General features: G+C 40.0%; 1 protein-coding gene across 25 annotated transcripts in view; it reads right to left on the bottom strand.

Annotated features, from left to right (window-relative positions):
* Positions 1-13,395, bottom strand: part of EPB41L3 (erythrocyte membrane protein band 4.1 like 3) — a 134,175-nt gene that overhangs the window by 43,566 nt on the left and 77,214 nt on the right. For all 25 annotated transcript variants that reach the window (XM_052703430.1, XM_052703421.1, XM_052703420.1 and 22 more), the window contains exon 3: positions 12,472-12,669. In XM_052703430.1, the coding sequence (XP_052559390.1) occupies positions 12,472-12,525 (54 nt within the window). In that variant the 5' untranslated portion in view covers positions 12,526-12,669. The remainder of the gene's footprint in view (positions 1-12,471; positions 12,670-13,395) is intronic.

The raw sequence follows: 13,395 nt of genomic DNA, 5'->3' as shown, positions 1-13,395 counted from the left end.
CAATATGGAAAGAGACTCCTACAGAAATACTCTCAGTTACATTTCATGCATGAATGACATGAAAGGAAATGTAGAGATGTGAAAAAAGAGATACTTTGTTCATGTTTTGGGAAGGCAAGATCCTAGAAAGAATGCAAAACATATATTGAACGGTATAAATGAGTATAGAAGTCAGAGTGCAAAGATTAAACTTTTCAGAGACTCTTTCCTGCAACTGTATAAAGCCCATCGCTCTCATCCAGAAATGAAACTAGAAAAAACCAGCCTTCCAGTCAAGCTCCCAGTGAGAAGAGCCAACAGCAGTAAACTTGGCAGGTCTTCACCCACCAGCAATTCCCACACGCAAGGCAGTGAGAAACAGCATCCATCTTTCCTTGCCAATTTCTCCTCTGCTTTTGGACCCAAGCTTCTTTCTCCTCAGGAGGCAGAAGTTCACAAAAGGCTCTCCAAGTACCTATTGGCTTTCCCCAGAAACAGCTGAGGCTCAATCCTCTCCACATCAGCTATTCGTGCTGCTGCTGCTCCACTCCCCACTAACCCCCCACCTGGCTTTGCAGTGGTCTGGACTACCCTGCTCCACTGACCCTATCTGACACCTCCCCTTTCCTCCACTTCTACTCTCACTGGCTGGTTTCTGCCACTCTTCCACAGTAAGCCCCTTCTCAGCATGCCTCCATCCCCATGCAATGCCCTAATCCACTCAAGGGATGCTCTCCTTTTCTGTATCTTTGCTGATGATAGCCTTTTTCTGAAGCAGTGAAAAAGAGAGAAAGAAATGATTAATGCCATTTTTTAGGTTGGATTATCAGGAAAAGGGTCTACATAAGAGGGTGCTCAGGCCCTGGAAGAGGCTCCTGAGGGGTGCAGTCACAGCCCCAAGCTGCCAGACTTCAAGGAGTGTATGGACAATGCATTCAGACATATGGCCCGATACTTGAGTGGGCCTGTATGGAGCAAGCAGTTGGACTCAGTGATCCCAACAAGTCCCTTTGAACTTGGGAGATCCTATGATTCTATTCAAATTAAGTATTTTAGGAAAAAACACAAGGACTTGGCAGATAGAAGAATAACGTATGTCCTTTGCATCATCTACAAGTTCAGGGAGCTTCTTCAGCGAACATCCTTCCATCCTACCTCTGTCCCATGTGAGATGGTCAGACCAAGGTAAAATATAGCATATAATTTTGAGTGGCGAGCTCAAAAACTCAGTTTTTCATTTTAGCTCTACAAGGATAACAACATCATTAGAAAGTCAATTATACACAGCTGGGATGATGGCACTCCCCTGCACTTCCACAGTTGCTAAGGGGTTAATTGTTGTATACCTGATGAAAGCACAGAGAGTTAGTCTACTCTCATGCTCTATTTTTATTCACTAGCAGATTACCCTCCTCTCACTGACAGGGAAATAGTATGAACAGCTGAAGAGTAGAAAACAACCCCCTCCGCTTCCTAGAAATTAAAGCTCTTGCAGCCCCCAAAGTGTCATATTTTCAGAGCAGCGCTATTTTTGCAGACAATGCTGCAGTCTCACGTGTATGCAAAATGCTGAGCAAAGGCTGAGGGAGGAAGCTGTCTGCAGCACGAAGGTATGCGTGTGCTGTTTGAAAGCAATTACGAGCAATCACATTGAGTGAGTTTATAGGTAAGGGAAATCCAGGAATATGGTCCCCCAGCCAAATGAGCTATAATGGGATTTGTTTGTGCCACCTCATACCCAGCATCTGCACTGCGTAGTAGCTACAAGGTCATGCACCCCACTGAGTGGGAGCTTCGCCTCCTTGCTGTTCAGCCAAAGAGCAGAGACAAACCATTATCACAGCTGTGGACTTGGGTTTCACATGGAAAGTGCACATTTCCTTCTGCACAAACATCACCGTTTTCCTCAGACAAGCTGTCACACTGCCAGTGAACAAGCAACACTAGCACTATTCTGGCCTTAACTTCTGTACAATTACTGTAATAACTCCAGTGGGCACTGGTGCTGGAAGAAGAACGAACAGATTAGTATCATGAAATCCTTTTAGAAATAATTGAACTTTAAATGACGTTGAGGTTATCTGGTTCACATTCCTAATTATCATTTGCACTTTCCAATGGATCTCAACAATACACTGTATAAATGTGTGGGCTGGCTCCAGTCTTGCATGGAGTAATGCATTTTGGCATGTGACTGTACTCATGTCTTCCTCTTCCCTCATTCCTTTTGGTGGCAAAGTATTAGCTAATTTTTCTAATCTACAATGCACGATGAAGAAGATTCCATGTTCAGACCTCTGATTTTATTTCATGTTACTGTTTCAATTTAAATTGCCTTTCTATTGACAGCCCAGTTTCTACGCTGCACAGATCAACATGATGGTGCAAACACAAGAAAACGCCCTGAAATTTGAGATGCATGTGGCATCACCTAACTATCATACACAAGGGGGAACTTTCATACTCTCCACCTTTCAGCTTCTGCAATTATTCCTGCAACACACACAAATGTAAATGATTAGCTATTTGTCAGGAATACTTTGTACTTGCCGCAGCAAGCACTCTTCCCACAAACTCCCCCAGCTGAGATATGTAGAGTAAAGCCTCGGAGTCACTGAATTCCAGCTGTCTGACAGCATTCACAGCCTTTATTCACCAGTTATGCATCGTCCATAAAAACTGAGCCAATCCCTGGAAAAAGTATGATTCATTTGTGAGTAAAGGAGGCCAGTGCATGCAAGCTTCCTAGTTCACTTTTGTAATGAGAACCCTGTTTCTATAGAAGGGATCTAAACTTTGTAAATATGTCAGAATTTTATGTGCATATGCCAATACTTGCATAATTTAATGCACATAATGTCTGCACTTGCAAATATATAGAACCTTATGAGTATGAAAATGTTTGGTGTCATTCCAAATGTGGAGGAGCAGTTTACCATGACCTCCAGAGTCACTATCTATGGAGAGTCAATCTCAATAATTCTGGTAAAGAACCTATTTTTATCTTTATGTGAAATAACAATCTACTTACTGTGACATTTCTCATATTCCACAGAGGAAGAGTTTGAACTGGACACAATATGAAGGCCTAATCATTGCATTTTAGGCCATAACATTTCCCACAGAAAATGCTTAGTCTTTTTTTTTTTTTTTTTTTTTTTTTTTAAGCTAATCAGTACTTTATCAGTATTTTTCATTTGAAAACAGAAAACAAATAAAAATAAAAATAGCAGAGGGTTAATTTTTCCCAAAGAAGATAAATGCATAAAGCCATTCCAAAGAAGTTTGACTTCATTGCCCTTCCACTCATTTGTAATTTTTCATTTGTTCTTGTATTTCTTAATCTCCTCTGGTTTCTCTCCACTTGGAAAAGGCAATGAAGGAGAAAGGTGACAGAGGAGGAAAAAAACTTCAAATTTCTCTGGGGATCTATGATTTCCCAACTGTAACCCTCAGCAGGAACATAAGTGGGTAACATTCAGGAAGAAAAACAGGATGGAGAATCTCTCCTGTAGTGTTAATTGGCAGAAAATCAGCAAGTTTTCCCCCAGTTTAATGAAGTGCATCCCACAGACAACAGTATATAAGTAGCAAGATGAGGTTGTTTAGAAACAAATCATAACCACTGGAGTTTAGCCCTCTTAGTCCCTTGCTGTCTCTGCTGAAAATTCCAGAAAATCAACATTTTGTTTCCTCTGAAAGTAAAAAAAGTTGAGAAAGATGTTCCATACATAACATAATATATAGTAAAGAAAGTCACTTCTGTTACAGAGCAAAACCTTCACAGAAGTTACTTGTAGAAAGTTGTACAATAAACTGACAAAGCAAGCAGATGGGCAGAGCAAATAACAAATGTCCTGCTACATCTCCTATATGGGCAGATCAATATAGACAAATTGAAATAAACTGTAAGAAAAAAAAATGAATGCATCTAAGAAATGAATCCTTACTTCAACTATTTTTATATTTCTTGGAGAAAAATCTGCTTTGGTATACACAGAATATTGAAATTGAACATGCATGAGGATGTTTGTCTCTTGGATGTACTTATTAGTGTAACACTCTCCGCTCAGTTTATGCTTCATAGCAAGGAGACACTGAACAGGAATTTCCCAATACCCTTTTGGATGGCAAAGAAAATAGTAAGTTTTAAGCAAAAAACATTCACTTCTTGACTCCCACAAGGAAACGCTGTTTAATCTTCCATGTACTTAACTAAAGCTACTAACTAAATTTCATGGGTAAGCTGTATTTGGAAACATCCCAGGTCACACATCCAAACACAATACATGGGGAAAAAAAACCCAAAACAATTTAGTCAAATGTGGAAAGAATTAGAACTTGACAATTTCAGAAAGCTTTAGTTAATAAGAGGTTTTCTTTTCCATACAGAGTGCTCTTCCTGAAAGCTGCATGCCAATTCAAACTCTCCAAATGCTCTAGTTCTTTATTAACATTTTTATGCATGGACCTGCCTATACATCCCTGTAGACAACTAACATATTCAAGAAGTTTGAAATAAAAACCTGAAGTACTATTCCACCTCTGCTTGAGAATGAATGCCGCACAAGAGAAACTGACATTCACCTAGAACATATTTCAACACATAGGAAAAATGATTTTTTTTCCTCCCCTTCATAGTGATACTATAATTTACCTGCTTCTTCATATTTTTTATGTACAGTACATTACTATTCCTGAAACCAGTCACTTTTAATGCCTACCACTAAGTATTTAATAGAAGTATTTGGGTAAATATGTCTATGCTATAGCTACATACTTGCACCTAGCGTTGGTGACATTGTATAACATGGCATAGTTTTTATCAGGGCAATCTTCTTTAATACAGTTTGAGCTTGCAATCCTAAAAAGCCAGCACTAATCCAAAAAAGAAAAGAAAAAAAAAAAGAAAAGGAAAAAAAAAAAAAAAAAAAAAAGCAGGCGATTGCTAAATCCCAGTAAGAAGATTGGTGACCTAGTCCTGACGCTGGAATCAAACCAAATTAGGGTCTTTGCCTTCTGCATCAGCAGAGATCACTCTAACACTGCTACCACATGAGCTCTAAGAGCACTGACAGATATGCTACACAGAATACATGTTTATGAATAAAGCCTGCATTTTATAAATGGCAATGCAAAGGAGAAAAAGGCAACACCTAAGAAATAATAAAGGCTTCAGAGCACTTCTTTGTATGTCGAAGGGTAACAGCCACACTTGTACATGCAAAACAGCCACAGAAATATGTGTCAAATGAGATGACTGTCAAATGCTTAGGCACTCCAAATGCATCAACGGAATTCACAAGGCAAAAATTGAGATCTAGTAACAGCTTACTAGCACTACCCTCCAGGAAAAAACAGTGGATATTTTTTCTGAAACAGAAATAAGTGTGACAAGAATTGAATTGTATCAGATGCTTGCTAAATCTTTTCATACAATAATAAACCATATTCCATGATTTTGTAGGCTTTTCAAGAGTGAAAGTACCACCGCTGCTCATTATACTGGAGGACAGAGATATTTTGGATCTGGTGTTTAACCAGAAATCCAGCTGATCCATTTGTCTCCCAGCTGCACCATGTCCTCCTGCAAGAAGGTCTGCAGTAACTCAGGAAGGTCTGCCTGGATTCACACAGTATATGAGGCTTCCCAGTGAGGGGCATATATAAATATTTCCCTTGTTCCTTTGTTCTACCTGGTCTTAGAGGGACTCAGCAAATGTGCCCCTCCTGAGTGACTTCAAAATGTGCTCAAACGTATCATGAAGAAGAACCCTCCACTATCCTCACTGTATGCAGTTACTGGCAACTATCAGCAAAAGTCAACCATAAACATTTGGTTTATTTTCAACTGAAAAGAGCTCTACTGTCAACATAGTCCGATTTACGGAGTAATCTTGCCATATGAATTTAAAAGCCACAGAGCTCTCCCTGACCTACATTACCAGGCTAGAGGGGAAAAAATAAAAATCACACAGAAACCATAACACAGAAAGACACTCTTGGGACAGGGACAGAAGAAGTGGCATGAGGATTAGGCTTTTAAATCTGAGGTGCCTTAGAGAGCATCACATCATCAGTGCTTCAGCTGTCAAGACAGATAACTTAGAATCATAAAAGAGGTTGGGTTGGAAGGGACCTCAAAGATAATCTAGTTACAGCTTACCCTATTCTCAGTGGTTGCAAGCTACACTCAAGCCTTACCCACTTTGGATCAAGCCCATTTCTGCCAGACCAAAACTGACCAAAAGACACAAGAGACAAACCTTCCTTTCTATCACAGCTTTGATTTGCAGGCTATCTAGTCCCATCTCTAGTATTTTATTCTGTCAGCAGACAGGGATAACAAACCATAAATCAGCCCAGAGAATGCTGCGTGGGGCTCACCTGGAAAAAAATCACCTGTACGAGGTGCTAGGATTTTACAAGGCACCTAATATTTAGGAGATGATAAAGTGAGCACTGACTTAGTTTTGTTCTGGAAATAGCAATGAAGCATTAACATGGGTACAGCAGTAGGTATAAAATCGGATCAACTAGCAACAGAATTGGAGATTTATTTAGACAGCATGGTAGGGAACTGCAGCAGTACGAGGCACCTAAGAAAGACAGAAAGGGGCAGTAAACACCACAAGGAGCAGTAAGGCTTGGCAGAAGTGAGATGGGGGCAGGGACAAGAAAATAATCACTTCACTGGGAGAATGGGAATAGATGGGGTAAATGGAGAATAGACAAAGAGTGCAGAAATAGCAGGAGGTGTTAACATCTGACAGTCATTTTGAAGAAGGGAAAAGGGGCAAGAGGAGCCTTCCACTTGTGATGTTTGACTCATATTCCAGTAGTGCCTAAAAACACTTGCAGTGTCCAGGTGCTGGCTGCATCCCTGTAAGAAGCTGCAGGGTTGAGAGGGTGAGCTTCACCCCAGGGCACTGCATCTGGAGAAGACAAACACAGAGGCCTCGATGCAGCCTCACCCCAGTGAGACCATCAGCAAGCACAGTGAGGAGGACAAGAACTCTTCTCCCTGCCTGCTGAGGAGAACAAAGAGCAGGAATAATGCTGAGGATGACAGGCCCTGGTGCACAGAGATCTCTACTCTGGGGTAAAAGATCACCCCAAGTTAACCAGCAGCTGGCCTGCAGTATCTGGGTTTGAGTGTACATGACCAAACCCAACTGACTACATAAATATAAGTCTGCCAGATGGAAAACAAGCCTCTGACTGGCTCCTTTCCAACTGGTTCATCAAGGGGAGGGAACTGGAGGCAACATGTCACCCGTAGATTTTCAGTTAATCATCTATTCTCTAAAAAATGCAATTTCAGGGCAATTATATGTCAATGTAGGTCAATCCCTTTTGATAGTTTACACCATTACGAAAAATGGCTAGTGCCTCCAAATGATCAAAAGGACATGTTTGTCTCCTAAAGACATCATTTAACTCCTCAAATCATTTTCAGAATCTATTAATGAAAGTCAAGAGATGAGAGAACTAGATGCAGGAAATGGATGCGGAGAGCAAATGTACTATATATTTTTTTCTTAGAAGTTTTGATGTTTGTTCTCACTGTAGCCATGTCCCCTGCTCAGTTGAAAGGTTAAATTTAAAGCCCAACTTGCTGTTTACTTGGTACAACATCTGAAAGGGTGACCTTCTTTTAATATTTGGTTTTCCTTCTGTCTCTATAACATATCTGCATATTAAAAGGAGGAAATACAAGAGATCCAGCTGTCTAACCATCTAGATGTGCTTTCCTACCAGGTTTTACAGACCTTGTCTCTCAGTATCGTGCAACCCAGATGTTCCCAGTTGGGGCACTGAAGCTGAGCTCCTCTGGGCAAAGAGGAAATGCTCCAGCCTCAGAAGAGCCACATGAACATCCTCCAACTTATGGCACTTCAAAAATGCTAGGTTCAGCATTAAATGTCTTAAAAAATAAAAATAATGTAAAGATTTCTTTAACCTCCGTGAAAAACCTTAAAAAAATTTAAAGTGCACTAAAAGCAAGCATAAACACTTTTATGTTTGGCTCAGACTCATAGTTCATTATTACGAGGTGGACAATATGGGTATCGATTTCCAAAACCCTGTGCTTCCTGAATTGACAAGTACTTTAACTTATAAAAAGCAGTACACAGCATTTTGAGAACGTAAGCCAGAGGAGTTGTATATTAGCTCTATTCAGTTGGAACATATTCAGGCAATACTCAGACTCCTACTGACACGTGTCAGGTAACATAGATCTTAGCTGAATCCCCTGGCTAATCTAAGTCAGTTCTAATTAGTGGGTCTGGGGCCAGAAAACATCCTGTATAATGCCAACAATGCATCCCAGCCTAGTCACATTCAGTGAAACACGTCCCAGGTAAGGAAAAAAAACCTAACACGAACCTAACCTAAATCTCTTCATATTAAATTAACTGAAATATAAGCAGTGACTAGGTCAAAAGGAAAAGTCTTATTAAAAAAATTCCCTTTTGCAAGCAGTAATAAGTTTCACATGTAAGGCCGTTTGCAAGAGACTGTGTGGAATTCATTAAACAATTAAACCACACAGGGGGTAACTGAAACTGTATCCTTCAGCAAGCAGAGTGCATCTTATTACAGCAATTTCCTTCCTGACCTTCACGTCTACCTCAAAATGGGTAAAAAGGCAACATTATTAAACTGTCCACGGCAAAGCAGAGCATATGTCCATGCTGAGACACCTCCTGGGGCAAAGGAACAGCGGGGTTGCTCCTTCTGCCACCACAACACAGAGACACAGAAGGAATTATCCTTGAGACGTGGTATTACAAGTGAGATGTGGAATACCAGAAGAAACACATGCAGTGTTGAAGTACAGAATCCAAAAAGGACTGGAATTTATTTTTTTTTACTTTTTAAGTTCTGCCAATGATAGCAGAGCTTATTCCCTGTTCTTCCAACTTGTCCAACAATCATCCTTAATGATTAAATTTTTAAGGAAGCATCCACATACACTCATGTTTTTCAGGAAAAAGAAAAATTCATGTGAAACACAACACTCTGTGCTCCATGAGAAGCCATTCGCTTCATGCACATTTTGCCTTCAACAAGGAGTTTTACCACACACTTGTGCAAGGCAGAGAGTGACCAGATCATCCCAGTTTGCCCCTGTTCAGTTTATAAACCCTGGTTTCCAATGTATGGAAATAGAATACCTCACCTTTCCCATTCAAGTATGGTACCCTGAAGTCCCCTGAAGATGTGGGGAAACCTATTACTAAAAACGTAGGGTATTCTCGGTTGTTTTTCAGAGACGTGTAGAAATGGCTACTGCTGTGGGCAGAATTGGGTAGTGGTCTGCAAAAACTGGATACAAAAAAAAACCACAACAGGTGTATTTGTAACAATCCCCTCTACCTCAGCTGACTTCCATTGACCAAGAACAGTGAGTATAGTAATGCTCCTTGAGACATCAGATTTCAGCATTCTCCACTGCATCCAAATTATACAGGAACTCAACCTGTTTGGCACAGTGCTACAGCACTGTTACAGCAAGGTTGCTATGGAAACATTTTTTTCATTTACTAGTTTCCTGTGTGATCATAAAATCCAAGTGGAAGAAGAATGAAGGAAGAGTATAAATTACCAATGAGTTCAGAGAGTGGTGCCCTTGAAAATGAAATCTAACCATTTTGCCTTTCATTTGGTTAAGGTTGTTATTGCTTTCTGATCTTACACAGTGATTAATAACATCTATATGTTTAGAGTAGAAATCATGAAGGCAAATTCCAACCTGTTTTAAAAAGACACTTCAAGTTAGGCAACATCTAAGGGAGAGGATGACAGCTTGTTCCAGTTCAGTCTTTTAATTAAAATGCAGCAGTCTAGACAACAGAAAAATGAGATGAGGCAGAGAAGGAAGATGAGAAAAATAAATCCTAGAAATAGTGTAAATGTAGTAGAGCACTTGAAAACGCCTACTTAAAGTGGGAGAAATTCAGAGAAGTTATTTCTGCTTATTTTCACATACCTTCAGAAAAACCTCAACTAATGCCTTTGTTAAGGTTATCTGAATTCAGTTTGCAGTCTTAAATCTTCTTCCCTGGAGATGTTTCAGGAAAGGGCAGTTCTTAGGGACATGGTTTAGTGGGCAATATTGGTGGTTGGTTGACAGTTGGACTAGATGATCTCATAGGTCTTTTCCAACCTTAATTATTCAATGATTCTATGATCTTACATTTTTGGTTTGAAGAAGTAAAGATAAATGCAGTATGTAGACCTCGCTTGCTTAACAAAGAAGTCCTTAGCGTTCTCTTTGCCTGAGCAGCTTTTGCACCAGCTATGGACCTGGCCACTTTTGACAAAATATTTCTGGTCCTGGTGCCAGGTGGGAGAGCGCCATGAACAGTGCAAGGAGAACAGCTTACAGGAGGGGTGGCCATCTCAGTGGAAAACAGCCAGTACCACCCATGCAGACTATGCCAGCTCCTCTGAGTACCCATTAGAAATCTCCAGCTGCTTTAGGGCATGAGGGAACCATATTAGGCTGCTGCTCTACTTTGACACTGTTAGTAAGAACTTCAGGGTACAACAAACACTTCTGTTCCAAAAGCACACAGCTGTTCCCAGACACATAAAATGCCATTAGGTATCCATTGCACCTTGGAAGGGAACCACCGTTCTTAAATAAGCTGGCTGATCCTACCCATAGGCTCCCAGCTGAGAAGTGTGGTGGCAGTACAGATGGTAATGCTTCTGTTTTATGTTTTTGGAAAAGGATAAATTAACAGGTTGGGTTAGCTATTTAACCTGGTTTTGGCTTGCAATGACTTACTGCATGAAAGACTTTCTGGGTCAGGATAGATACAACACACTGGAAGTAATATTGTAGGGCCACAGGAGAGATCTTTTATCTGGCATTTACTTCAGATCCTTTCACTGAAAGAATAACACATTAGATGAACTGCTGTTAACCTCCTCTTTGAAGTTACCTCCACTATCCTGTGCTTTGCAGATATATCTCATACAACACAAAAAACCCTGCTGTCACATATGCAATGTTCTGGGCATGAGAGAGATTGAAAGAAACATTGGAAGCTGTTGAAGACTCTCAGCATTGAATACGGAATAGGAAACAGGGAGCTGTAAAACAATGGACTGCAAAGGGATAATGAATTAACCAAACCCATGTCAGAAGCATCTAAATCTCTGAGTATGTGCTATTTCAGCTGTCAGGTCATTAACTGGATGAACACATAATTGATAAGCTGTAGGTTGTGTTCTACTTGAGAGCAATAATCTCCTTTAAGTGATATGAATATTTAATATATATAAAAGCATTTGTCATTTGCAACCACTCTATAGAGTAACTGATGGATTCTATAATGATCCCCAACTCCCTGACTAGGGAATATGCTTCTGGAGAGATAAATATCTGGCTCACTTCCAAAACAAAATTCACTGACAGAGCTGGTATTCTAGCTCAAAAGGACATTTCTAAATTTCCAGTCCTTCTAAATTACACTGCCTTATAGACTTCAGTAGGCAGAAGCAGGACATGTAGAACTGCAAAATGGAAGCTGACAACAAGGGATGAACCTTCTAACTTCCCTCTACCAACTGTCAAATCTCTAACACCGTCCACACTGAAAGATGCACTTATGCACGTAAAACACAAGGAATGGAAACAATAAATGTTCAGTTGGCATGTTCCCGCTTTCCCTTCTTTTAAGGAATTCACTTTGGGGAATTTACTGATTTCTGTAGTTTGCTAGATCTTTGAATATACCAACATATACTTTTTCCAGTGTTAGAGAATATAGCAAGCTCACTTACAGAGTACTTCAAAAATATGATATCATTTTTCTGAAATGTGACATTGTTTCTCATAGTGCAGCACCAGACTTTTGTCGAAAAAGCAACAGAACTTTAGTATTACCCAAGATGATAACTTCACCTTCATTTTCCTAAATGATTTTCTGAAATTTGTTCAGAAACAGATGCTCAGCCTCCCCAGCCTACTAAAACCCTTTGTATGTACTTTTTCTCTCCAGTGGATAAAGCAAGTGAACACCACATCCTATCTCTTGGCTGGGCAAGGACTCCTTTCACTGTAGCTGAACCTTACAGACATGTAAAGTAGCTTTTCATAGGGATCTAGCCATGTGCCAAAGAGTAAGCTGTGTTGTAGAGGTACCTGCAGTTGCATCCTCAATAATTCATTTTCTGCATTTTGTAGTGGCACATGCTAACACAATATTAATCCATAGTCCCTGGCTGCTCCAAGGACTGTTTGCTATTCCCCACTGAAGATAAAATCTCTGCAATGTATTCTATCTCCAGGAAAAATAATGGAAACATCTATGTGCATGGCATTGATGAAATATCTGGCCGTCCATATTTTTGCTTAAAATGGGAACTCAGTTTTAAACTCTTTTTTTTTTTTTTTTAAATATTAACCTGCAAGTCTAATTTCAAATATTTTCCTCTAGATAGAATGAAAAAAAACAGAGAAAAGCAATTTACCTCTACTTCACATGCATATTCAGATCCATCCAGAAGCGTCACTTTGCACTGCATATTTTTAGGTTTCTTGACAATCTTTAGAGGAGACTTGGAAAGTTTGCTTGATGATGATTTTTGAGAGAGCTTGTCGTCCTCTAACTGTTGATATTCAAGCTGTTTTGCACTTGCAGCTGCAAACTCCTGTTCTTTGTCTGTGGGCTAGAAAAAGAAAGAAAGATAACTGAGACAAACCAATCGTGCAGTGCAATGCATTACACACTCCACTTCTGGCAGATGTAGCTTTAGAATGGTGACTGGATGAGAGGGTCCATGATGCACAGTAGACTTTTTGCCATTGAAAAGACTCCGTGTATTACTTGCAACCCTTCCTCCTCACTCCAAAAGGTACAGAATAATCACGGAGGAGGGACATGCATGAAAATAATTTAGGCTTCTACTTCTTTTATACTTAGAAAATCCCTCTGAAACTTCTTAGACCTTTTTTTTTTTTTTTTTTGGTCTACTGAAAATGCTAAACAAAGAGTAAACATTGTAGCAAGTCAATATTCCCACAGATTATAACCTTAAAATGCTGTATCTACTAAATCACATAGCATTTTCATGGCGTCATATGGAATAGGAAAAGACCATCAGATCTGCACTAATTTTGTCTATGAGAAAAGCTGCCCTGAATGAGAGGCCTGACCAGTCAATGACAGCGAGAACTTGCAGAAGGGTTCTGATGTGCCTTGGAGAGAGAAGGGCTCCCCAAACACCTGAACGAAGGGTTAAGCAAACAGGATGGAAATAAGAGGCCAAACATCTTTTATGTGCAGCTGGCTGGCTAATGGATGATAACTACAAGATGAGAGGCTGAGTTGTGCTCTCTGCAGATGCTCAATAAGTCCTTTAAGCTGGCAAGAAGTAGATCATTTGAAAGACAAA

This window comes from Tympanuchus pallidicinctus, unplaced genomic scaffold, assembly GCF_026119805.1.
Source record: "Tympanuchus pallidicinctus isolate F22 unplaced genomic scaffold, pur_lepc_1.0 scaffold5, whole genome shotgun sequence".
Taxonomy (NCBI): Eukaryota; Metazoa; Chordata; class Aves; order Galliformes; family Phasianidae; genus Tympanuchus; species Tympanuchus pallidicinctus.
Note: the sequence above shows the minus strand (reverse complement) of the source record. Positions and strands in the feature narration are given on the sequence as shown.